Source organism: Stegostoma tigrinum, chromosome 4, assembly GCF_030684315.1.
Source record: "Stegostoma tigrinum isolate sSteTig4 chromosome 4, sSteTig4.hap1, whole genome shotgun sequence".
Classification (NCBI taxonomy): domain Eukaryota; kingdom Metazoa; phylum Chordata; class Chondrichthyes; order Orectolobiformes; family Stegostomatidae; genus Stegostoma; species Stegostoma tigrinum.
In genome coordinates, this window is record NC_081357.1 from 616,745 (window position 1) to 641,853 (window position 25,109).

General features: G+C 53.7%; 1 protein-coding gene across 1 annotated transcript in view; it reads right to left on the reverse strand.

Annotated features, from left to right (window-relative positions):
* The window catches only part of rnf8 (ring finger protein 8, E3 ubiquitin protein ligase), a 41,019-nt gene that overhangs the window by 4,204 nt on the left and 11,706 nt on the right, over nucleotides 1-25,109 (reverse strand). The window contains exons 4-5 of the mRNA XM_059645715.1: nucleotides 18,489-18,572; nucleotides 17,390-17,482 (exon numbers count right to left, since the gene is read on the reverse strand). Of these exons, the coding sequence (XP_059501698.1) occupies nucleotides 17,390-17,482; nucleotides 18,489-18,572 (177 nt within the window). The remainder of the gene's footprint in view (nucleotides 1-17,389; nucleotides 17,483-18,488; nucleotides 18,573-25,109) is intronic.

The following is a 25,109-nucleotide window of genomic DNA, read 5'->3' on the forward strand; positions in this document are numbered from 1 at the left end:
TATCGCAGAAGTAGGCCATTCAGCCCATTGAATCTGCTCTGCCATTCAACGTGACCTCAGCTGGTCTGATAATCCTCAGCTCCACTTTCCTGCCTTTTCCCCCATAATTTGTTTTCTGCTCTGCCTTGAATATACTGAATGATGCAGCCTCGACAGCCCTCTGTGGTAAAGAGTTCCACACAGTCACTTCCTCTGAGAGAAAAGAGAATCTTCCTTATCTCTGTCTTAAATGTGCGATCCCTCATTCTGAGGTCCTCTGGTCCTAGACTCTTCCCACAAGGGGAAACACCCCTCCGCATCGACCTAGCTAAAGGGCCCTAAGAATCTCGTATGTTTTCATAAGACCGTAGGATATAGGTGCAGAATTAGCCTGTTTGCCCCATTAAATCTGCTCTATCATTCGATCATGGCTGATATATTTCTCAACCCCATTCTCCTGGAGTAACCCCGTGTCTGCAATACACTCTGTGACTGAGCCTCCCACAGCCCTTCGCAACAAGCAGTCCCACAGGATTCCCCCACACTCCCTCTGGCTGAAGAAATTCCTCCTGTTTGCGGTTCTAAAGGGTTGTCCCTTCACCCTGAGGCTGTGGGATACATTTTGGAGGGTTGGTGTGGATTTGTTGGGCTGAATGGCCTGTTTCCACACAGTAGGGATTCTATTCGAATCTGTTCCAACATCACCAGTTAGTGGCTGCCATCATGAAAAAGACCCTCTACTCTCTGCCTTGTGCCAGTCAGCCAATCCTCTAGCCATGCCTGTACCTTACCCCGAACACACTGGGCTCTCGTTTTATTTAGCAGCCTCCTGTTTCGATGAGCTCATCTCTCATTCTCTAAACTCCAGTGAGTACAGGTACAACATACCCAACCTTTCCACATCAGAATCCTTCCAGGCCGGGGATCAGCTGAGTGAACCTTCACCAGACAGTCTCAAATGCCAGCCTACCTTTCCTTACTTACAGGACCCAAACCTTTCACAGTATTCCAGCTGTGGTCTGACAAGTACCTAACATTGTCTGAGCTCAATCCTACGTTTGTACTCCAGTCCCTCTGAAATAAAAGCCTCCATTCCATTTACCTTCCCTATTAGCCATGGAACTTGAATGGCAGCTTTTTGTCATTCATAGACAGGGTCTCCCAAATCCTTTGTTGTGTAGCTTCTTGAAATTTTTCCCTGTTTAAATAATATCCAGCTCTTCAATCCTCCTGTGAAAGTGCATGACTTCAAATTAGCTCAGAGATGGAGAGTCAGAGTGATTGTCTGACAGGGGGGAGAGACAGAGCGGCTGAGAGAGAGTGTGTGTGTGTGTGTCGGAGAAACAGAGAGAGAGAGAGAGAGAGAGGGTGTGTGTGTGTGTGTGTGTGTGTCGGAGAAACAGAGAGAGAGAGAGAGAGAGAGGGTGTGTGTGTGTGTGTGTGTGTGTCGGAGAAACAGAGAGAGAGAGAGAGAGAGAGGGTGTGTGTGTGTGTGTGTCGGAGAAACAGAGAGAGAGAGAGGGTGTGTGTGTGTGTGTGTGTGTGTCGGAGAAACAGAGAGAGAGAGAGAGAGAGGGTGTGTGTGTGTGTGTGTGTGTCGGAGAAACAGAGAGAGAGAGAGAGAGAGAGGGTGTGTGTGTGTGTGTGTGTCGGAGAAACAGAGAGAGAGAGAGAGAGGGTGTGTGTGTGTGTGTAGGGGGGTGTGTGTGTTGGTGTGTGCATGTATGTGTGTGAATGTGTGTTGGAGATACAGAGAGAAAGACAGTGTGTATCAGTCTGCGTCAGAAAGACAGAGACAATGTGCGTGTTTGTGGAGAGAGAGAGTGTGAGTGCGTGCGTGTCGGAGAGACAGAGACAGTGTGCGTGTTTGTGGAGAGAGAGAGTGTGTGTGCGTGTTTGTGAGAGAGAGAGAGTGTGAGTGCGTGCGTGTCGGAGAGACAGAGACAGTGTGCGTGTTTGTGGAGAGAGAGAGTGTGTGTGCGTGTTTGTGAGAGAGAGAGAGAGTGTGAGTGCGTGCGTGTCGGAGAGACACAGACAATGTGCGTGTTTGTGGAGAGAGAGAGAGAGTGTGAGTGCGTGCGTGTCGGAGAGACAGAGACAGTGTGCGTGTTTGTGGAGAGAGAGAGTGTGTGTGCGTGTTTGTGAGAGAGAGAGAGTGTGAGTGCGTGCGTGTCGGAGAGACAGAGACAGTGTGCGTGTTTGTGGAGAGAGAGAGTGTGTGTGCGTGTTTGTGAGAGAGAGAGAGAGTGTGAGTGCGTGCGTGTCGGAGAGACAGAGACAGTGCGTGTGTTTGTGGAGAGAGAGAGAGAGTGTGAGTGCGTGCGTGTCGGAGAGATAGAGACAGTGTGTGTGTTTGTGGAGAGAGAGACAGTGTGAGTGCGTGCGTGTCGGAGAGATAGAGACAGTGTGCGTGTTTGTGGAGAGAGACAGTGCACGTGTGTTGGAGAGACAGAGACAGTGTGCGCATGTGTCGGAGAGACAGAGACAGTGTGCGCATGTGTCGGAGAGACAGAGACAGTGCGCGCGTGTTTCGGAGAGACTGAGACAGTCAGCGCGTGTCGGAGAGCGAGACAGTGTGCGCGTGTGTGTCGGAGAGACAGAGATAGTGCGCATGTGTCGGAGAGACAGAGACAGTGTGCGCGTGTTTGAGAGACAGTGTGCATGTGTCAGAGAGAGAGAGAGAGAGAGACAATGTGCGCGTGTGTGTCGGAGAGACAGAGACAGTGCGCATGTGTCGCAGAGACAGTGCGCGTGTGTCGGAGAGACAGAGACAGTGTGTGCGTGTTTCGGAGAGACTGAGACAGTCAGCACGTGTCGGAGAGCGAGACAGTGTGCGCGTGCGTGTCGGAGAGACAGAGACAGTGCGTGTGTTTGTGGAGAGAGAGAGAGAGAGAGAGAGTGAGTGCGTGCGTGTCGGAGAGATAGAGACAGTGTGTGTGTTTGTGGAGAGAGAGACAGTGTGAGTGCGTGTGTGTCGGAGAGATAGAGACAGTGTGCGTGTTTGTGGAGAGAGACAGTGCACGTGTGTTGGAGAGACGGAGACAGTGTGCGCATGTGTCGGAGAGACAGAGACAGTGTGTGCGTGTTTCGGAGAGACTGAGACAGTCAGCGCGTGTCGGAGAGCGAGACAGTGTGCGCGTGTGTGTCGGAGAGACAGAGACAGTGTGCGCGAGTGTTGAGGACACAGAGACAGTGTGCGCATGTGTCGGAGAGACATAGACAGTGTGCGCGTGTTTCAGAGAGACTGAGACAGTGTGCGCACGTGTGTCGGAGAGGCAGTGTGCATGTGTCGGAGAGAGAGAGACAGTGTGCGCGAGTGCTGGAGACACAGAGACAGTGTGTGTGTTTGTGGGGAGAGAGAGAGAGTGTGAGTGCGTGCATGTTGGAGAGACAGACAGTGTGCGTGTTTGTGGAGAGAGAGAGAGAGAGAGTGAGTGCGTGCGTGTCGGAGAGACAGAGACAGTGTGCATGTTTCGAAGAGACAGAGACAGTGTGCGCATGTGTCGCAGAGAAAGAGAGACAGTGTGCGCGAGTGTTGGAGACAGACAGTGTGCGTGTGTCGGAGAGAGCGAGAGAGAGAGACAGTGTGTGCCTGTGTGTCAGAGAGACAGAGACAGTGTGCGTGTGTGTGTCGGAGAGACAGAGACAGTGTGCGCGTGTGTCGGAGAGACTGAGACAGTCAGCGCGTGTGTTGGAGAGCGAGACAGTGTGCGCGTGTGTGTCGGAGACAGAGACAGTGTGCGCATGTTTGAGAGACAGTGTGCATGTGTCAGAGAGAGAGAGACAATGTGCGCGCGTGTGTCGGAGAGACAGAGACAGTGTGCGCGCGTGCGCGCGCGTCGGAGAGACAGTGAGCGCGCGCGTCGGAGAGACAGTGTGCGCGCGCGTCGGAGAGACAGTGTGCGCGCGCGTCGGAGAGACAGTGTGCGCGCGCGTCGGAGAGAGAGAGTGTGAGTGCGTGCGTGTCGGAGAGAGAGAGAGAGAGAGTGTGTGAGTGCGTGCATGTCGGAGAGAGAGAGAGAGAGAGAGTGTGTGAGTGCGTGCGTGTCGGAGAGAGAGAGAGAGAGTGTGTGAGTGCGTGCGTGTCGGACAGAGAGAGAGTGCGTGCGTGCGTGTCGGAGAGAGAGAGAGAGAGAGTGAGTGTGAGTGGGTGCGTGTCGGAGAGAGAGAGAGAGAGAGAGAGAGTGTGAGTGCGTGCGTGTCGGAGAGATAGAGACAGTGTGCGTGTTTGTGGAGAGAGACAGTGCGCGTGTCGGAGAGACAGAGACAGTGTGCGCGGTGTTTCGGAGAGACTGAGACAGTGTGCGCATGTGTCGGAGAGTGAGACAGTGTGCACGTGTGTGTCGGAGAGACAGAGACAGTGTGTGCATGTCGGAGAGACAGAGACAGTGTGCGCGTGTGTGTCGGAGAGACAGAGACAGTGCGCATGTGTCGGAGAGCGAGAGAGACAGTGTGCACAAGTGTTGGAGACACAGGGACAGTGTGCGCGTGTATTGGACAGAGAGAGAGAGACAGTGTGCGCGTGTGTTGGAGACACAGACAGTGTGCGCGTGTCGGAGAGAGAGAGAGGCAGTGTGCGCGTGTGTCGGAGAGACAGAGACAGTGCGCATGTGTCGCAGAGACAGTGCGCGTGTGTCGGAGAGACAGAGACAGTGTGTGCGTGTTTCGGAGAGACTGAGACAGTCAGCGCGTGTCGGAGAGCGAGACAGTGTGCGCGTGTGTGTCGGAGAGACAGAGACAGTGTGCGCGAGTGTTGAGGACACAGAGACAGTGTGCGCATGTGTCGGAGAGACATAGACAGTGTGCGCGTGTTTCAGAGAGACTGAGACAGTGTGCGCACGTGTGTCGGAGAGGCAGTGTGCATGTGTCGGAGAGAGAGAGACAGTGTGCGCGAGTGCTGGAGACACAGAGACAGTGTGTGTGTTTGTGGGGAGAGAGAGAGAGTGTGAGTGCGTGCATGTTGGAGAGACAGACAGTGTGCGTGTTTGTGGAGAGAGAGAGAGAGAGAGTGAGTGCGTGCGTGTCGGAGAGACAGAGACAGTGTGCATGTTTCGAAGAGACAGAGACAGTGTGCGCATGTGTCGCAGAGAAAGAGAGACAGTGTGCGCGAGTGTTGGAGACAGACAGTGTGCGTGTGTCGGAGAGAGCGAGAGAGAGAGACAGTGTGTGCCTGTGTGTCAGAGAGACAGAGACAGTGTGCGCGTGTGTGTCGGAGAGACAGAGACAGTGTGCGCGTGTGTCGGAGAGACTGAGACAGTCAGCACGTGTGTTGGAGAGCGAGACAGTGTGCGCGTGTGTGTCGGAGACAGAGTCAGTGTGCATGTGTCGGAGAGACAGAGACAGTGTGCGCATGTTTGAGAGACAGTGTGCATGTGTCAGAGAGAGAGAGACAATGTGCGCGCGTGTGTCGGAGAGACAGAGACAGTGTGCGCGCGTGTGTCGGAGAGGCAGTGTGCATGTGTCAGAGAGAGAGAGACAATGTGCGCGCGTGTGTCAGAGAGAGAGAGACAATGTGCGCGCGTGTGTCGGAGAGACAGAGACAGTGTGCGCGCGTGCGCGCGCGTCGGAGAGACAGTGTGCGCGCGCGTCGGAGAGACAGTGTGCGCGCGCGTCGGAGAGACAGTGTGCGCGCGCGTCGGAGAGACAGTGTGCGCGCGCGTCGGAGAGACAGTGTGCGCGCGCGTCGGAGAGACAGTGTGCGCGCGCGTCGGAGAGAGAGAGTGTGAGTGCGTGCGTGTCGGAGAGAGAGAGAGAGAGTGTGTGTGAGTGCGTGCGTGTCGGAGAGAGAGAGAGAGAGTGTGTGTGAGTGCGTGCGTGTCGGAGAGAGAGAGAGTGCGTGCGTGCGTGTCGGAGAGAGAGAGGGAGAGGGAGAGAGAGAGAGTGAGTGTGAGTGCGTGCGTGTCGGAGAGAGAGAGAGAGAGAGAGAGTGTGAGTGCGTGCGTGTCGGAGAGAGAGAGAGAGAGAGAGAGTGTGAGTGCGTGCGTGTCGGAGAGATAGAGACAGTGTGCGTGTTTGTGGAGAGAGACAGTGCGCGTGTCGGAGAGACAGAGACAGTGTGCGCGTGTGTCGGAGAGTGAGACAGTGTGCACGTGTGTGTCGGAGAGACAGAGACAGTGTGCGCGTGTGTGTCGGAGAGACAGAGACAGTGCGCATGTGTCGGAGAGTGAGAGAGACAGTGTGCACAAGTGTTGGAGACACAGGGACAGTGTGCGCGTGTATTGGACAGAGAGAGAGAGACAGTGTGCGCGTGTGTCGGAGACACAGACAGTGTGCGCGTGTCGGAGAGAGAGAGAGGCAGTGTGCGCGTGTGTCGGAGAGACAGAGACAGTGTGCGCATGTGGGAGAGAGAGAGAGACAGTGTGTGCCTGTGTGTCGGAGAGACAGAGACAGTGTGCGCATATCGGAGAGAGACAGAGACAGTATGCATGCGTCGGAGAGAGAGAGAGAGAGAGAGACAGTGTGCGTGTGTGTGTGTCGGAGAGACAGAGACAGTGCGCATGTGTCGGAGAGACAGAGACAGTCAGCGCGTGTGTCGGAGAGCAAGACAGTGTGCGCGTGTGTGTCAGAGACAGAGACAGTGTGCACGTGTTTGAGAGACAGAGAGACAATGTGCGCGTGTGTGTCGAAGAGACAGAGACAGAGACAGTGTGCATGTGTCGGAGAGACAGAGACAGTGCGCATGTGTCGGAGAGACAGAGACAGTGTGCGCGTGTTTGAGAGACAGTGTGCATGTGTCAGAGACAGAGAGAGACACAATGTGCGCGTGTGTGTCAGAGAGACAGAGACAGTGCGCATGTGTCGCAGAGACAGTGTGCATGTGTCGGAGAGACAGAGGCAGTGTGCGGGTGCATGTGTCGGAGAGACAGAGACAGTGTGCATGTGTCGGAGAGAAAGAGAGACAGTGTGTGCGTGTGTTGGAAACACAGAGACACTGTGCGCGTGTCGGAGAGACAGAGACAGTGTTCGCATGTGTCGCAGAGACAGTGTGCATGTGTCGCAGAGAAAGAGAGACAGTGTGCGCGAGTGTTGGAGACACAGAGACAGTGTGCACGTGTCGGGGAGAGAGAGAGAGAGAGACAGCGTGCGCGTGTCGGAGAGAGACAGAGACAGTGTGCATGTGTCGGAGAAACAGAGACAGTCCGCATTTGTTGGAGACACAGAGACAGTGTGCGCGTGTGGGAGAGAGAGAGAGACAGTGTGCGCCTGTGTCTCGGAGAGACAGAGACAGTGTGGGTGTGTGTGTCGGAGAGACAGTGTGCATGTGTCGGAGAGAGAGAGAGAGAGGTAGTGTGCGCGTGTGTCGGAGACACAGAGACAGTGTGCGCGTGTTTCGGAGAGACTGAGACAGTCAGCGCATGTGTCGGAGAGACTGAGACAGTGTGCGCACGTGTGTCGGAGAGGCAGTGTGCATGTGTCGGAGAGAGAGAGACAGTGTGAGCGAGTGTTGGGGACACAGAGACAGTGTGTGTGTTTGTGGGGAGAGAGAGAGAGAGAGAGAGAGAGAGTGTGAGTGCGTGCGTGTTGGAGAGACAGACAGTGTGCGTGTTTGTGGAGAGAGAGAGAGAGAGAGTGTGAGTGCGTGTGTGTCGGAGAGACAGAGACAGTGTGCGTGTTTGTGGAGAGAGAGTGTGAGTGCGTGCGTGTCGGAGAGATAGAGACAGTGCGCATGTGTCGAAGAGACAGAGACAGTGTGCGCATGTGTCGCAGAGAAAGAGAGACAGTGTGCGCGAGTGTTGGAGACAGACAGTGTGCGTGTGTTGGAGAGAGAGAGAGAGAGAGAGAGACAGTGTGTGCGCGTGTGTCAGAGAGACAGAGACAGTGTGCGCGTGTGTCGGAGAGACTGAGACAGTCAGCGCGTGTGTCGGAGAGACTGAGACAGTCAGCGCGTGTGTCGGAGAGACTGAGACAGTCAGCGCGTGTGTTGGAGAGTGAGACAGTGTGCGTGTGTGTGTCGGAGACAGAGTCAGTGTGCATGTGTCGGAGAGACAGAGACAGTGTGCGCGTGTTTGAGAGACAGTGTGCAGGTGTCAGAGAGAGACAGAGACAGTGTGTGTGCGTGCGCGTCGGAGAGACAGGGACAGAGACAGTGTGTGTGCGTGCGCGTCGGAGAGACAGGGACAGTGTGCGCGCGCGTCGGAGGGACAGCGTGCGCGCGCGTCGGAGGGACAGCGTGCGCGCGCGTCGGAGGGACAGCGTGCGCGCGCGTCGGAGGGACAGCGTGCGCGCGCGTCGGAGGGACAGCGTGCGCGCGCGTCGGAGGGACAGCGTGCGCGCGCGTCGGAGGGACAGCGTGCGCGCGCGTCGGAGGGACAGCGTGCGCGCGCGTCGGAGGGACAGCGTGCGCGCGCGTCGGAGGGACAGCGTGCGCGCGCGTCGGAGGGACAGCGTGCGCGCGCGTCGGAGGGACAGCGTGCGCGCGCGTCGGAGGGACAGCGTGCGCGCGCGTCGGAGGGACAGCGTGCGCGCGCGTCGGAGGGACAGCGTGCGCGCGCGTCGGAGGGACAGCGTGCGCGCGCGTCGGAGGGACAGCGTGCGCGCGCGTCGGAGAGACAGCGTGCGCGCGCGTCGGAGAGACAGCGTGCGCGCGCGTCGGAGAGACAGCGTGCGCGCGCGTCGGAGAGACAGCGTGCGCGCGCGTCGGAGAGACAGCGTGCGCGCGCGTCGGAGAGACAGCGTGCGCGCGCGTCGGAGAGACAGCGTGCGCGCGCGTCGGAGAGACAGCGTGCGGGCGCGTCGGAGAGACAGTGTGCGCGCGCGTCGGAGAGAGAGAGTGTGAGTGCGTGCGTGTCGGAGAGAGAGAGTGTGAGTGCGTGCGTGTCGGAGAGAGAGAGGGAGAGAGAGAGAGTGAGTGTGAGTGCGTGCGTGTCGGAGAGAGAGAGAGAGAGAGAGAGTGTGAGTGCGTGCGTGTCGGAGAGATAGAGACAGTGTGCGTGTTTGTGGAGAGAGACAGTGCGCGTGTCGGAGAGACAGAGACAGTGTGCGCGGTGTTTCGGAGAGACTGAGACAGTGTGCGCGTGTGTCGGAGAGTGAGACAGTGTGCACGTGTGTGTCGGAGAGACAGAGACAGTGTGTGCATGTCGGAGAGACAGAGACAGTGTGCGCGTGTGTGTCGGAGAGACAGAGACAGTGCGCATGTGTCGGAGAGCGAGAGAGACAGTGTGCACAAGTGTTGGAGACACAGGGACAGTGTGCGCGTGTATTGGACAGAGAGAGAGAGACAGTGTGCGCGTGTGTCGGAGACACAGACAGTGTGCGCGTGTCGGAGAGAGAGAGAGGCAGTGTGCGCGTGTGTCGGAGAGACAGAGACAGTGTGCGCATGTGGGAGAGAGAGAGAGACAGTGTGTGCCTGTGTGTCGGAGAGACAGAGACAGTGTGCGCATATCGGAGAGAGACAGAGACAGTATGCATGCGTCGGAGAGAGAGAGAGAGAGAGAGAGAGAGACAGTGTGCGTGTGTGTGTGTTGGAGAGACAGAGACAGTGCGCATGTGTCGGAGAGACAGAGACAGTCAGCGCGTGTGTCGGAGAGCAAGACAGTGTGCGCGTCTGTGTCAGAGACAGAGACAGTGTGCACGTGTTTGAGAGACAGAGAGAGAGAGACAGAGAGACAATGTGCGCGTGTGTGTCGAAGAGACAGAGACAGAGACAGTGTGCATGTGTCGGAGAGACAGAGACAGTGCGCATGTGTCGGAGAGACAGAGACAGTGTGCGCGTGTTTGAGAGACAGTGTGCATGTGTCAGAGACAGAGAGAGACACAATGTGCGCGTGTGTGTCAGAGAGACAGAGACAGTGCGCATGTGTCGCAGAGACAGTGTGCATGTGTCGGAGAGACAGAGGCAGTGTGCGGGTGCATGTGTCGGAGAGACAGAGACAGTGTGCATGTGTCGGAGAGAAAGAGAGACAGTTTGTGCGTGTGTTGGAAACACAGAGACACTGTGCGCGTGTCGGAGAGACAGAGACAGTGTTCGCATGTGTCGCAGAGACAGTGTGCATGTGTCGCAGAGAAAGAGAGACAGTGTGCGCGAGTGTTGGAGACACAGAGACAGTGTGCACGTGTCGGGGAGAGAGAGAGAGAGAGACAGCGTGCGCGTGTCGGAGAGAGACAGAGACAGTGTGCATGTGTCGGAGAAACAGAGACAGTCCGCATTTGTTGGAGACACAGAGACAGTGTGCGCGTGTGGGAGAGAGAGAGAGACAGTGTGCGCCTGTGTCTCGGAGAGACAGAGACAGTGTGGGTGTGTGTGTCGGAGAGACAGTGTGCATGTGTCGGAGAGAGAGAGAGAGAGGTAGTGTGCGCGTGTGTCGGAGACACAGAGACAGTGTGCGCGTGTTTCGGAGAGACTGAGACAGTCAGCGCATGTGTCGGAGAGACTGAGACAGTGTGCGCACGTGTGTCGGAGAGGCAGTGTGCATGTGTCGGAGAGAGAGAGACAGTGTGAGCGAGTGTTGGGGACACAGAGACAGTGTGTGTGTTTGTGGGGAGAGAGAGAGAGAGAGAGAGAGAGAGTGTGAGTGCGTGCGTGTTGGAGAGACAGACAGTGTGCGTGTTTGTGGAGAGAGAGAGAGAGAGAGTGTGAGTGCGTGTGTGTCGGAGAGACAGAGACAGTGTGCGTGTTTGTGGAGAGAGAGTGTGAGTGCGTGCGTGTCGGAGAGATAGAGACAGTGCGCATGTGTCGAAGAGACAGAGACAGTGTGCGCATGTGTCGCAGAGAAAGAGAGACAGTGTGCGCGAGTGTTGGAGACAGACAGTGTGCGTGTGTTGGAGAGAGAGAGAGAGAGAGAGACAGTGTGTGCGCGTGTGTCAGAGAGACAGAGACAGTGTGCGCGTGTGTCGGAGAGACTGAGACAGTCAGCGCGTGTGTTGGAGAGCGAGACAGTGTGCGTGTGTGTGTCGGAGACAGAGTCAGTGTGCATGTGTCGGAGAGACAGAGACAGTGTGCGCGTGTTTGAGAGACAGTGTGCAGGTGTCAGAGAGAGACAGAGACAGTGTGTGTGCGTGCGCGTCGGAGAGACAGGGACAGAGACAGTGTGTGTGCGCGCGCGTCGGAGAGACAGGGACAGCGTGCGCGCGCGTCGGAGAGACAGCGTGCGCGCGCGTCGGAGAGACAGCGTGCGCGCGCGTCGGAGAGACAGCGTGCGCGCGCGTCGGAGAGACAGCGTGCGCGCGCGTCGGAGAGACAGCGTGCGCGCGCGCCGGAGAGACAGCGTGCGCGCGCGCCGGAGAGACAGCGTGCGCGCGCGCCGGAGAGAGAGACAGAGTGTGCCTGTGGGTCGGAGAGACAGAGAGAGAGTGTGAGTGCGTGCGTGTTGGAGAGAGAGAGACAGTGTGCGTGTTTGTGGAGAGAGACAGTGTGCGCGTGTCGGAGAGACAGAGACAGTGTGCGCGTGTCGGAGAGACAGAGACAGTGTGCGCGTGTTTCGGAGAGACAGAGACAGAGACAGCGTGCGCGTGTGTGTCGGAGAGACAGAGACAGTGTGTGCATGTCGGAGAGACAGAGACAGTGTGTGCATGTCGGAGAGACAGAGACAGCGTGCGCGTGTGTGTCGGAGAGACAGAGACAGTGTGCGCATGTTTGAGAGACAGTGTGCAGGTGTCAGAGAGAGAGAGAGAGAGACTGAGAGAGACAGAGACAGTGTGCGCGTGTTTGAGAGACAGTGTGCATGTGTCAGAGAGAGAGAAAGACACAATGTGCGCGTGTGTGTCGAAGAGACAGAGACAGAGACAGAGACAGTGTGCATGTGTCGGAGAGACAGAGACAGTGCGCATGTGTGTCGGAGAGACAGAGACAGTGCGCATGTGTGTCGGAGAGACAGAGACAGTGTGCGCGTGTTTGAGAGACAGTGCGCATGTGTCAGAGAGAGAGAAAGACACAATGTGCGCGTGTGTGTTGGAGAGACAGAGACAGTGCGCATGTGTTGCAGAGACAGTATGCATGTGTCGGAGAGACAGAGGCAGTGTGCGTGTGCGTGTGTCGGAGAGAGAGACAGTGTGCATGTGTCGGAGAGAAAGAGAGACAGTGTGTGCGTGTGTTGGAGACACAGAGACACTGTGCGCGTGTCGGAGAGACAGAGACAGTGTTCGCATGTGTCGCAGAGACAGTGTGCATGTGTCGGAGAGACAGAGACAGTGTGCGCGAGTGTTGGAGACACAGAGACAGTGTGCACGTGTCGGAGAGAGAGAGAGAGAGAGACAGTGTGTGCCTGTGAGTCGGAGAGACAGAGAGACCGTGTGCGTGTGTGTGTGTCGGAGAGACAGAGACAGTGCGCATGTGTCGGAGAGACAGAGACAGTCCGCATTTGTCGGAGAGACAGAGACAGTGCGCATGTGTCGGAGAGACAGAGAGACAGTGTGCGCGTGTGGGAGAGAGAGAGACAGTGTGCGCCTGTGTCTCAGAGAGACAGTGTGCGCCTGTGTCTCGGAGAGACAGAGACAGTGTGGGTGTGTGTGTCGGAGAGACAGTGTGCATGTGTTGGAGAGAGAGAGAGGTAGTGTGAGCGTGTGTCGGAGACACAGAGACAGTGCGCATGTGTCGGAGAGACAGAGACAGTGTGCGCGTGTTTGAGAGACAGTGTGCATGTGTCAGAGAGAGAGAAAGACACAATGTGCGCGTGTGTGTTGGAGAGACAGAGACAGTGCGCATGTGTTGCAGAGACAGTATGCATGTGTCGGAGAGACAGAGGCAGTGTGCGTGGGTCGGAGAGACAGAGACAGTGTGCATGTGTCGGAGAGAAAGAGACAGTGCGCATGTGTCGGAGAGACAGAGACAGTGCGCATGTGTCGGAGAGACAGAGACAGTGCGCATGTGTCGGAGAGACAGAGACAGTGCGCATGTGTCGGAGAGACAGAGACAGTGCGCATGTGTCGGAGAGACAGAGACAGTGCGCATGTGTCGGAGAGACAGAGACAGTGTGCATGTGTCGGAGAGAGAGAGAGAGAGAGAGACAGAGTGTGCCTGTGGGTCGGAGAGACAGAGAGAGAGTGTGAGTGTGTGCGTGTTGGAGAGAGAGAGACAGTGTGTGTGTTTGTGGAGAGAGACAGTGTGCGCGTGTCGGAGAGACAGAGACAGTGTGCGCGTGTCGGAGAGACAGAGACAGTGTGCATGTGTCGGAGAGACAGAGACAGCGGCGCGTGTGTGTCGGAGAGACAGAGACAGTGTGCATGTGTCGGAGAGAAAGAGAGACTGTGCGCGTGTCGGAGAGACAGAGACAGTGTGTGCATGTCGGAGAGACAGAGACAGCGTGCGCGTGTGTGTCGGAGAGACAGAGACAGTGTGCGCGTGTTTGAGAGACAGTGTGCAGGTGTCAGAGAGAGAGAGAGAGAGAGAGAGAGACTGAGAGAGACAATGTGCGCGTGTGTGTCGAAGAGACAGAGACAGAGACAGAGACAGTGTGCATGTGTCGGAGAGACAGAGACAGTGCGCATGTGTGTCGGAGAGACAGAGACAGTGCGCATGTGTCGGAGAGACAGAGACAGTGTGCGCGTGTTTGAGAGACAGTGTGCATGTGTCGGAGAGAGAGAAAGACACAATGTGCGCGTGTGTGTTGGAGAGACAGAGACAGTGCGCATGTGTTGCAGAGACAGTATGCATGTGTCGGAGAGACAGAGGCAGTGTGCATGTGTCGGAGAGAAAGAGAGACAGTGTGTGCGTGTGTCAGAGACACAGAGACACTGTGCGCGTGTCGGAGAGACAGAGACAGTGTTCGCATGTGTCGCAGAGACAGTGTGCATGTGTCGCAGAGACAGAGACAGTGCGCATGTGTCGGACAGACAGAGACAGTGCGCATGTGTCGGAGAGACAGAGACAGTGCGCATGTGTCGGACAGACAGAGACAGTGCGCATGTGTCGGACAGACAGAGACAGTGCGCATGTGTCGGACAGACAGAGACAGTGCGCATGTGTTGCAGAGACAGTATGCATGTGTCGGAGAGACAGAGACAGTGTGCATGTGTCGGAGAGAAAGAGAGACAGTGTGTGCGTGTGTCAGAGACACAGAGACACTGTGCACGTGTCGGAGAGACAGAGACAGTGTTCGCATGTGTCGCAGAGACAGTGTGCATGTGTCGCAGAGACAGAGACAGTGCGCATGTGTCGGACAGACAGAGACAGTGCGCATGTGTCGGAGAGACAGAGACAGTGCGCATGTGTCGGACAGACAGAGACAGTGCGCATGTGTCGGACAGACAGAGACAGTGCGCATGTGTCGGACAGACAGAGACAGTGCGCATGTGTCGGACAGACAGAGACAGTGCGCATGTGTCGGAGAGACAGAGACAGTGCGCATGTGTCGGAGAGACAGAGACAGTGCGCATGTGTCGGAGAGACAGAGACAGTGCGCATGTGTCGGAGAGACAGAGAGACAGTGTGCGCGTGTGGGAGAGAGAGAGACAGTGTGCGCCTGTGTCTCGGAGAGACAGAGACAGTGTGGGTGTGTGTGTCGGAGAGACAGTGTGCATGTGTTGGAGAGAGAGAGAGAGGTAGTGTGAGCGTGTGTCGGAGACACAGAGACAGTGTGCGCCTGTGTCTCGGAGAGACAGAGACAGTGTGGGTGTGTGTGTCGGAGAGACAGTGTGCATGTGTTGGAGAGAGAGAGAGAGGTAGTGTGAGCGTGTGTCGGAGACACAGAGACAGTGTGCGCGTGTTGGAGAGAGACAGTGTGCGCGCGTGTTGGAGAGACAGAGACAGTGTGCACGTGTCGGAGAGAGCGAGAGACAGTGTGCGCGTGTGTCGGAGTGACAGAGACAGTGTGCGCGTGTGTCGGAGTGACAGAGACAGTGCGCGCATGTGTCGCAGAGAAAGAGAGACAGTGTGCGCGAGTGTTGGAGACACAGAGACAGTGTGCACGTGTGGGAGAGAGAGAGACAGTGTGCGCCTGTGTGTCGGAGAGACAGAGACAGTGCGCATGTGTCGGAGAGACAGAGACAGTGCGCGAGTGTTGGAGAGACTGAGACAGTGTGCGTGTGTGGGAGAGAGAGAGAGAGAGAGAGACAGTGTGCGTCTGTGTGTCGCAGAGACAGAGACAGTGTGCGTGTGTCGGAGAGAAAGAGAGACAGTGTGTGCGTGTGTTGGAGACACAGAGACACTGTGCGCGTGTCGGAGAGACAGAGACAGTGTTCGCATGTGTCGCAGAGACAGTGTGCATGTGTCGGAGAGAGAGAGAGAGAGACAGTGTGTGCCTGTGAGTCGGAGAGACAGAGAGACCGTGTGCGTGTGTGTGTGTCGGAGAGACAGAGACAGAGTGCATGTGTCGGAGAGACAGAGAGACAGTGTGCGCGTGTGGGAGAGACAGAGACAGTGTGGGTGTGTGTGTCGGAGAGACAGAGAGACAGTGTGCGCGTGTGGGAGACAGAGAGACAGTGTGCGCCTGTGTCTCGGAGAGACAGAGACAGTGTGGGTGTGTGTGTCGGAGAGACAGTGTGCATGTGTTGGAGAGAGAGAGAGAGGTAGTGTGAGCGTGTGTCGGAGACACAGAGACAGTGTGCGCGTGTCGGAGAGAGACAGTGTGCGCGCGTGTTGGAGAGACAGAGACAGTGTGCACGTGTCGGAGAGAGCGAGAGACAGTGTGCGCGTGTGTCGGAGTGACAGAGACAGTGCGCGCATGTGTCGCAGAGAAAGAGAGAGTGTGCGCGATTGTTGGAGACACAGAGACAGTGTGCACGTGTGGGAGAGAGAGAGACAGTGTGCGCCTGTGTGTCGGAGAGACAGAGACAGTGTGCATGCGTCGGAGAGAGAGAGAGAGAGAGAGACAGTGTGAATGTGTGTGTCGGAGAGACAGAGACAGTGCGCATGTGTCGGAGAGACAGAGACAGTGCGCATGTGTCGGAGAGACAGAGACAGTGCGCATGTGTCGGAGAGACAGAGACAGTGCGCATGTGTCGGAGAGACAGAGACAGTGCGCATGTGTCGCAGAGACAGAGACAGTGCGCATGTGTCGCAGAGACAGAGACAGTGCGCATGTGTCGCAGAGACAGAGACAGTGCGCATGTGTCGGAGAGACAGAGACAGTGTGCATGTGTCGGAGAGAGAGAGAGAGAGAGACAGTGTGCGTCTGTGTGTCGGAGAGACAGAGACAGTGTGCGTGTGTCGGAGAGACAGAGACAGTGTGCGTGTGTCGGAGAGACAGAGGCAGTGTGCATGTCTCGGAGAGACAGAGACAGTGTGCGTGTGTCGGAGAGACAGAGGCAGTGTGCATGTCTCGGAGAGACAGAGACAGTGTGCGCGTGTGTGTCGGAGAGACAGTGTGCATGTGTTGGGGAGAGAGAGAGAGGCAGTGTGCGCGTGTGTTGGAGAGATAAAGAAAGTGTGCGTGAGTGTCAGAGGGAGAGAGAAACAGTGTGCGCATGTGTCAGAGAGAGAGAGAGAGAGAGAGAGACAGTGTGCGCGTGTGTTGGAGAGACTGAGACAGTGTGCGCGTGTGTCAGAGAGAGAGAGAGAGAGACAGTGTGCGCGTGTGTCGGAGAGAGAGACAGGCAGTATGCGCGTGTGTCGGAGAGAGAGAGAGAGACAGTGTGCGCATGTGTCGGAGAGAGAGAGAGAGAGATAGTGTGCGCATGTGTTGGAGAGATTGAGACAGTGTGCGCGTGTCGGAGAGAGAGAAAGAGAGACAGTGTGCGCGTGTGTCAGACAGAGAGAGAGAGAGAGAGAGACAGTGTGTGTGTCAGAGAGACAAAGGGATGTGTGCATGTGTCAGAGAGACAGAGCGAGTGTCTGTGAGAGAGTGTGTGTGTGTCAGAGACAGAGAGAAAGACTGTGTGTGAGTGTGCATTGGGGACGGGGGAGAGAGAGGGAGAGAGAGAGAGAGAGTGTGTGCAAGTGTGTCGGTGAGACAGAGAGTGTGTGTGTGTGAGTGAGAGACAGAGAGCAAGACAGTGTGTGAGTGTGCATTGGGGAGGGGGAGAGAGAGAGAGAGTGTGTGCATGTGTGTCGGTGAGACAGAGAGTGTGTGTGTGAGTCAGAGAGAGTGTGTGTGTGAGTCAGAGACAGAGAGCAAGACAGTGTGTGAGTGTGCATTGGAGAGAGAGAGAGAGAGAGAGAGAGAGAGAGAGAGAGAGAGAGTGTGTGTGTGTTTGTGTGCTTGTGAGAGTGTCTGTGTGTGAATGTGTGTCAGAGAGAAAGTGTGTGCGTGTGTGTGCGTGTGTGTGCGCGTGTGTGTTGGAGAGAGTGAAAGTGTGTGTGTGTGTGTTGGAGAGAGACAGAGAAAAGGACAGAGAAAGAGAGAGAGTGCATGTGTGTTGGAGAGATAGAGAGAAAGTGTGTGTGTGACAGAGAGACGGAATGACTGAGAAGACAGAGCGAGAGAGGGAGTCGGAGAGACAGAGTGTGACTGACGAAGGAGACGATAAGGAGAGTCAGGTTAGAAGGTTAGGGAGAGAGGGTTATGTGGAATGGGATACTGGGCAATGTGTGCTCTACCTCAATGAAGTGCTCAGAGCAGATGATACACTGCAGCTCATTCTCCAGGACATCAGTGAGTTGGGCAGCTGCATGGTCCTTCTGAACCTTCACCTGCTCAACAAGACAGACGGGAAGCAACGTTACAGATCAGTTCACTCATCGGCCCCTTTTTGACCAGTGAGACACTTAACGGTCACTCACTGGCCGGTCACCACACCTAACGGTCACTCACTGCCCAGTCTCACATACATCTAACGGTCACTCACTGCCCAGTCACATACACATCTAACGGTCACTCACTGACCGGTCACCACACCTAACGGTCACTCACTGACTGGTCACCACACCTAACGATCACTCACTGCCCAGTCTCTCACACATCTAACAGTCACTCACTGCCCAGTCACACACACATCTAATGGTCACTCACTTCCCGGTCACACCTAACAGTCATTCAATGATCGGTCACACCTAACGGTCACTCACTGACCAGTCACACCTAACGGTCACTCACTGACCGGTCACCACACCTAATGGTCACTCACTGACTGGTCACACCTAACGGTCACTCACTGACCGGTCACCACACCTAACACCCCTTGAGAAGGTGGAGCTGAGCTGTCTTCCTGAACCATGTCAGTCCATGTGATGTGGGTTGACCCACAATCCCCTCAGGGACGGAATTCCAGGATTTGGGCCCAGCCACAGTAGAGGTACAGCGATATGTTTCCAAGTTGGGATGGTGAGTGGCCTGGAGAGGAACTCACAGGTGACTATAAGATATAGAAGCAGAATAATGCCATTCGGCCCATTGAATGGTCTGCTCCACCATTCAATCAGGGTTGATGGTGTTTCTCAACCTCATGCTCCTACTATCTCCCTGTAACCCTTCATTATCCATACCAACCAAGAACCTATCTATCTCTGTCTGAAAAGTACTCCACACACACACACCCCCTCTTTTCTTGTGTAACATGCGCAATGCACCGAACCCTCCACTTCCTGTGTTCTCTATACCATCTATTGGCCCAATCATCACTTCGCTCCCTTCCCCAACACTGGGCTAGTCCCTGGCCACTCCCTTTGAAGCAGACTCCCAACCCTGTGAATGACCAACCTTGCTCTCTTCCAGTTCTCTGTCTTTGGCTCGAATGATGTCCTCCAACTCCTTCCTCTGTCGCCTGAGGGCAGCCTCCAGCTCCTGGTCACACACAAATATATCTTAGAATGAGAACGAGGCAGAGAGAGATATAATGGCTACCAACAGAGAGAGAGGGTGCAGGGGCAGCTAGACAGATGTGCATATCAGACACACAAGACAGACCAAAAGACAGAGACATAGATACATGGGGAGACAAGGGGAAATACAGACAGGTATGATCATACAGCACACATAGAGCAGATAGAGAGAAGGAGAGACTCAGCAGATAGATATAGAGAGGCACCCACACATATCCCCCAGACATACACACTGATGCACCAAGACAGACAGACATACACACTGATGCACCAAGACAGACAGACATACCCCCAGACAGACACACACACTGATGCACCAAGACAGACAGACATACCCCCAGACAGACATACACACTGATGCACCAAGACAGACAGACATACCCCCAGACAGACATACACACTGATGCACCAAGACAGACAGACATACCCCCTAGACAGACATACACACTGATGCACCAAGACAGACAGACATACCCCCAGACAGACACATACACACTGATGCACCAAGACAGACAGACATACCCCCCAGACAGACATACACACTGATGCACCAAGACAGACAGACATACCCCCAGACAGACACACAGACATACCCCCAGACAGACATACACACTGATGCACCAAGACAGACAGACATACCCCCAGACAGACACACACACTGATGCACCAAGACAGACAGACATACCCCCAGACAGACACACACACTGATGCACCAAGACAGACAGACATACCCCCAGACAGGCAGGCAAAGAGAAAGACATACCAGACAGATAGAGAGACAGATACTGCAAACACCTTTTAATTACTTTTGTATTTTTTACTGGGGATCTGAAATGAGGGATAGCTGAAGGATTACTGCAGTTTTAGTATCAAGTAAACTGCCCCTCATTGTGAGCATTGTTTACACAGCTGCTGGTTTGAGCAGGAATAAGAGAAGGTGCAGATAAGCTAGAGCCAGAGGGCTGTCCAAACAGAGATTCAATCAGCAACAACTGACTGCTTGGTCTGTGGTCCAGTGTTAAGTTATCTGCCTTCCAACAAGGAGGTATTTCATTCACAAGTAGCTGAACAGCCTGTCTCTCTGAACAAGGTGGAGAGAAGCGATCAGTTCTCTACAACCTCAGGAACTCTCCCTGCCCTCACCAGGAAGCTTGAAATAATTTCCTTCAGCAGTGAGTTTTAGTTAATAAGGCAGAAATCTCATTTCAGCGTGAATCAGCTCCACCGTACCGCCCACAGAGCTGTGAAAGCAGATCAAGAAGCAGCATTTCATCAGTAGAAGCACCATCTGAGCAGATCCTGTGAACAGGGATCACTGACCTGCATTCCCAGTCTCTGTCCGTTACAGCAAGTTTGTTGTCCCCTTGCTCGTGCCTGTCTATATGTATGTGAGGAGCAGTTCATAAAGGCGATTAAAGGTTTAACTGGTACTGTTATACGCTGACAGCTTATAACTGATTCCCAACAAGAATCTACTTAATTGTCACAGACTGTCACTCTCATTCAGGACTGAAACCTGGTCTGTGCTTTCTGGCAATGTGGATGTGAAAGACCAGGAAATTGGGGAATTCTGCTTGTTTCACAGAAACCTAGTCCTTGTGTGATGACTCCGGGAGCAGTGGGGCTTGATTACTAGCGCGACCCCTGTCTGTGTGTGTGTGTATATGCGCGAGGGAGAGTGTGTATGTGGGGGAGGGAAGGAGGGAGAGAGAGAGTGTATGTGTGCGTGTATGGGAGAAAAAGAGAGTGTGCGTGTGTGGGAGAGAGAGGGAGTGTGTGTGTGTGTGGTGGAGGGGAGGAGGGAGGGAGGGAGAGGAAGAGAGAGCGAGAGAGAGAGTGTGTGTGTGCACGTGTATGGGACAGAAAGAGAGAGAGTGTGTCTGTGTGTGGGAAAGAGAGAGAGAGAGGGAGTGAGGGTGTTTGGGACACACAGAGAGAGAGCGTGTGTGTGTGTGTGTGGAAGAGACGGGGAGAGAGAGAGAGAGAGGGAGAGGGGGAGAGTGTGTGTGTGGAAGAGAGAGAGAGTGTGTGTGTGGGAGAACGCAGGGCATAGAACATTACAGCACAGTACAGGCCCTTCGGCCCTCGATGTTGTGCCGACTTGTCATACCGATCTGAAGCCCATAAGGACAGAGCGAGAGAGAGTGTGTCTGTTGGGGAGAGAGAGGGAGAGAGTGTGTATGTGTGTGGAGGAAAGAGAGAGAGAGAGAGAGAGAGAGAGAGAGAGAGAGAAAGAGACAGAGAGAGAGAGGTGTGGGAGTGATAGAGTATGTGTATGTGCACGCGGGAGAGAGAGGGAGTGAGTGTGTGGGGGGGGAGAGAGAGAGTGAGCTTGTGTGTGTGAGAGAGAGAGGGGGGGAGAGAGGGGGAAGTGGGGAGGGGGGGAGAGAGGGAGAGAGAGGGAGGGTGGAGGGGAGAGAGTGAGAGTCAGAGAGAGTATGTATGTGTGTGTATAGAACATAGAACAGTCCAGCACAGGACAGGCCCTTCGGCCCACGATGTTGTGCTGAATTTTTACCCTAAACCTAAGGTCTATCTACCCTCCACCCCTACCTTATACTATCATCCATATGCCGATCTAATAGCTGCTTAAATGTCCTTAGTGAGGCCAACTCCACTACCCTCTCCAGGCATTCCACGCCCCAACCACTCTAAGGAACCTACCTGTGACATCTCCCCTATATCTACCTCCATTCACTTTAAAACTATCTCCCCTCGTAATAGCTAACTCCACCCTAGGAAAAAGTCTCTGGCTGTCCACTCTATCTATAGCTCTGATCATTTTGTACACCTCTATCAAGTCACCTCTCATCCTTCGTCGTTCTAAAGAGCAAAGTCCGAGCTCTCTCAACCTTTCCTTGTAAGACCTTCCCTCCATTCCAGGCAATATCCTGGTAAATCTCCTCTGTATCTTTTCCAACACTTCCATATCTTTCCTGTAATAAGCTGACCAGAACTGGGCACAATACTCCAGATGTGGCCGAACCAGGCTTTTGTATAGCTGGAGGATAGCTTCATGGCTCTTGAGCTCAATCCCTCTATTAATGAAAGCTAACAGGGAACTGTGGACGTGAACCCCAAGATCCCTCTGCTCCTCCACACTGCCGAGAATCTTTCCGTTAACCCTCTATTCTGCTTTGAAGTTTGTCCTTCCAAATGAATCACCTCACACTTTTCAGGGTTAAACTCCATCTGCTACTTCTCAGCCGAGATCTGCATCCTATCAATGTCCCTTTGTAACTTACTGCACGAGCCTACCATGGGGAACCTTACCAAACTCCTTACTTAAATCCACGTATACCACATCCCCTGCTCCACCTTCGTCCATGTGTTTGGTCACCTCTTCAAAGAATTCAATAAGGTTTGTGAGGCATGGCCTACCCCTCACAAATCCATGCTCTCACAAATCAAACTGTGCCTTTCCCAAGTGATCATAAATCCTCTCTCTCAGAGCCCATCCCAATAATTTGCCCACCACTGACGTAAGACTAACTGATCTGTAATTTCCGGGGTTATCCCATTCCCTCTTTTGAACAAGGGAATGATGTTTTCTTCTTTCCAAATGGCCGACACTGTACCCGATCATCGTCAAAGGCTGTGTGTGTGTGTGTGTGTGTGTGTGTGTGTGTGTGTGTGTGTGTGTGTGTGTGTGTGTGTTTGTGTGAGAGAGAGAGAGACAGAATGTTTGTGTGCATGTGGGAGACAGAATGTTTGTGTGTAGGAGAGAGAGAATGTTTGTGTGAGTGTGGGAGAGAGAGAGAGAATAAGAACAAAGAAAATTACAGCACAGGAACAGGCCCTTCGGCCCTCCAAGTCTGCGCCGATCGAGATCCTGTCTAACCTGTCACCTATTTTCTAACGGTCTGTGTCCCTCCGCTCCCTGCCCATCCATGTACCTGTCCAAATATATCTTAAAAGACGCTAACGTGTCTGCGTCTACCACCTCCGCTGGCAACGCGTTCCAGGCACCCACCACCCTCTGTGTAAAGAACTTTCCACGCATATCTCCCTTAAACTTTCCTCCTCTCAATTTGAACTCATGAGCCCTAGTAATTGAGTCCCCCACTCTGGGAAAAAGCTTCTTGCTATCCACCCTGTCTATACCCCTCATGATTTTGTAGACCTCAATCAGGTCCCCCCTCAATCTCCGTCTTTCCAATGAAAATAATCCTAATCTATTCGACCTCTCTTCATACCAGGCAACATCCTGGTGAACCTCCTCTGCACCCTCTCCAAAGCATCCACATCCTTTTGGTAATGTGGCGACAAGAACTGTACGCAGTACTCCAAATGTGGCCGAACCAAAGTCCTATACAACTGCAACATGACCTGCCAACTCTTGTACTCAATACCCCGCCCAATGAAGGAAAGCATGCCATATGCCTTCTTGACCACTTTATTGATCTGCGTTGCCACCTTCAGGGAACAATGGACCTGAACACCCAGATCTCTCTATTCATCAATTTTCCCTCGGACTTTTCCATTTACTGTATAGTTCGCCCTTGAGTTTGATCGTCCAAAATGCATCACCTCGCATTTGCCCGGATTGAACTCCATCTGCCATTTATCTGCCCAACTCTCCAGTCTATCTATATTCTGCTGTAATCTCTGACAGTCCCCTTTACTATCAGCTACTCCACTAATCTTAGTGTCATCTGCAAACTTGCTGATCAGACCATCTACACCTTCCTCCAAATCATTTACATATATCACAAACAACAGTGGTCCCAGCACAGATCTCTGTGGAACACCACTGGTCACAGGTCTCCAATTTGAGAAACTCCCTTCCACTACTACTTTCTGTCTCCTGTTGCCTAGCCAGTTTTTTATCCATCTAGCTAGCACACCCTGGACCCCATGTGACTTCACTTTCTCCATCAGCCTGCCATGGGGAACCTTATCAAATGCCTTACTGAAGTCTATGTATATGACATCTACAGCCTTTCCCTCATCAATCAACTTTGTCGCGTCCTCAAAGAATTCTATTAAGTTGGTAAGACATGACCTTCCCTGTACAAAACCATGTTCCCTATCACTGATAAGCCCATTTTCTTCCAAATAGGAATAGAGCCTAACCCTCAGTATCTTCTCCAGTAGCTTCCCTACCACTGACGTCAGGCTCACCGATCGATAATTAGCTGGACAATGGGTCCTCTTTAAATTGAATATTATAATCCCTACAGTGCGGAAGCAGGCCATTTGGTCCATCGAGTCCACACTGATCCTCCAAAGAACATCCCACCCAGACCCATCCCCTCTACCATATCCACGTAACCCTCCATTCATCAGGAGGCAATGGGCAATTTAGCATGGCCAATCCACCCCAACCTGCACATCTTTGGACTGTGGGAGGAAACCGGAGCACCCGGAGGAAACCCACGCAGACAAGGGGAGAATGTGCAAACTCCACAGAGACAGTCACCCGAGGCTGGAATTGAACCCGAGTCCCTGGCGCTGTGAGGCTGCAGTGCTCACCACTGAGTCACCGTGCCGCCCTAATACCATCCCTAATTTCTTTCTTCTTTCATTTCTGAGCCAGACAGGAATGAATAATTATTATTATTATTGACATACACGTTCTTTAAACATGAACCACTGCCTATCCACCACAAAACCCCTTTAGGAACGTTCCCCAGTCCCACCGTGAAGATTACTGCCTCATATTCTCTTCATTCCCTTTATTTAGATTCAGGACCCTAGTTTCAGATTGAACTACATCACTCTTCATTTTAATGATGAATTCTATTATCTTATGGTCACTCTTCCCCATCAGGCCTTGGCTGTTAAGTTATCCTTTCTCATTGCACAATTCCTTGTCTAGAATAGCCTGTTGTGTGGTTGGTTCCCCAATGTATTAATCTAAACAGCTCACATACCCAGTCCAGGAAATCTTCCTTCACAATATCTGGAGAGAAGGAGGAAGAGAGGTGACCTGATCGAGGTGTACAAGGTAATGAGAGGCATGGATAGAGTCGATAGCCAAAGACTTTTCCCCAGGACAGGATTGACTGCTGCGAGGGGTCGTAGTTTTAAGGTGTTAGGAGGAAGGTATAAAGGAGACGTCAGAGGGAGGTTCTTCACCCAGAGAGTTGTGAGCGCATGGAATAGTTTACCAGTGGTAGTCATGGAAGCGGAGTCATTAGTGACATTTAAGCGACTGCTGGACATGCACATGGGCAGCAGTGAATTGAGGGGGATGTAGATTAGGTTATTTTACTTTTGGATTAGGATTATTCCACGGCACAACATCGTGGGCCGAAGGGCCTGTACTGTGCTGTACTTTTCTATGTTCTATGTTTTATGTTCTATTACTAGTTTGGCCTGTCCAATCTATATGTAAATTAGAAACGGAAAGAGAAAGGGAAGGCACATGAACAACAGTTTAAAATGCAAGTGAATCAGGACATGTCAGAGGTAGACGGAGAGAGTCCAAGTCCTAATTTGAAAGCCAAAAGGAAATATTTAAGTTTGCCGAGGCCCATCAAAAGTCTGAGGAAAG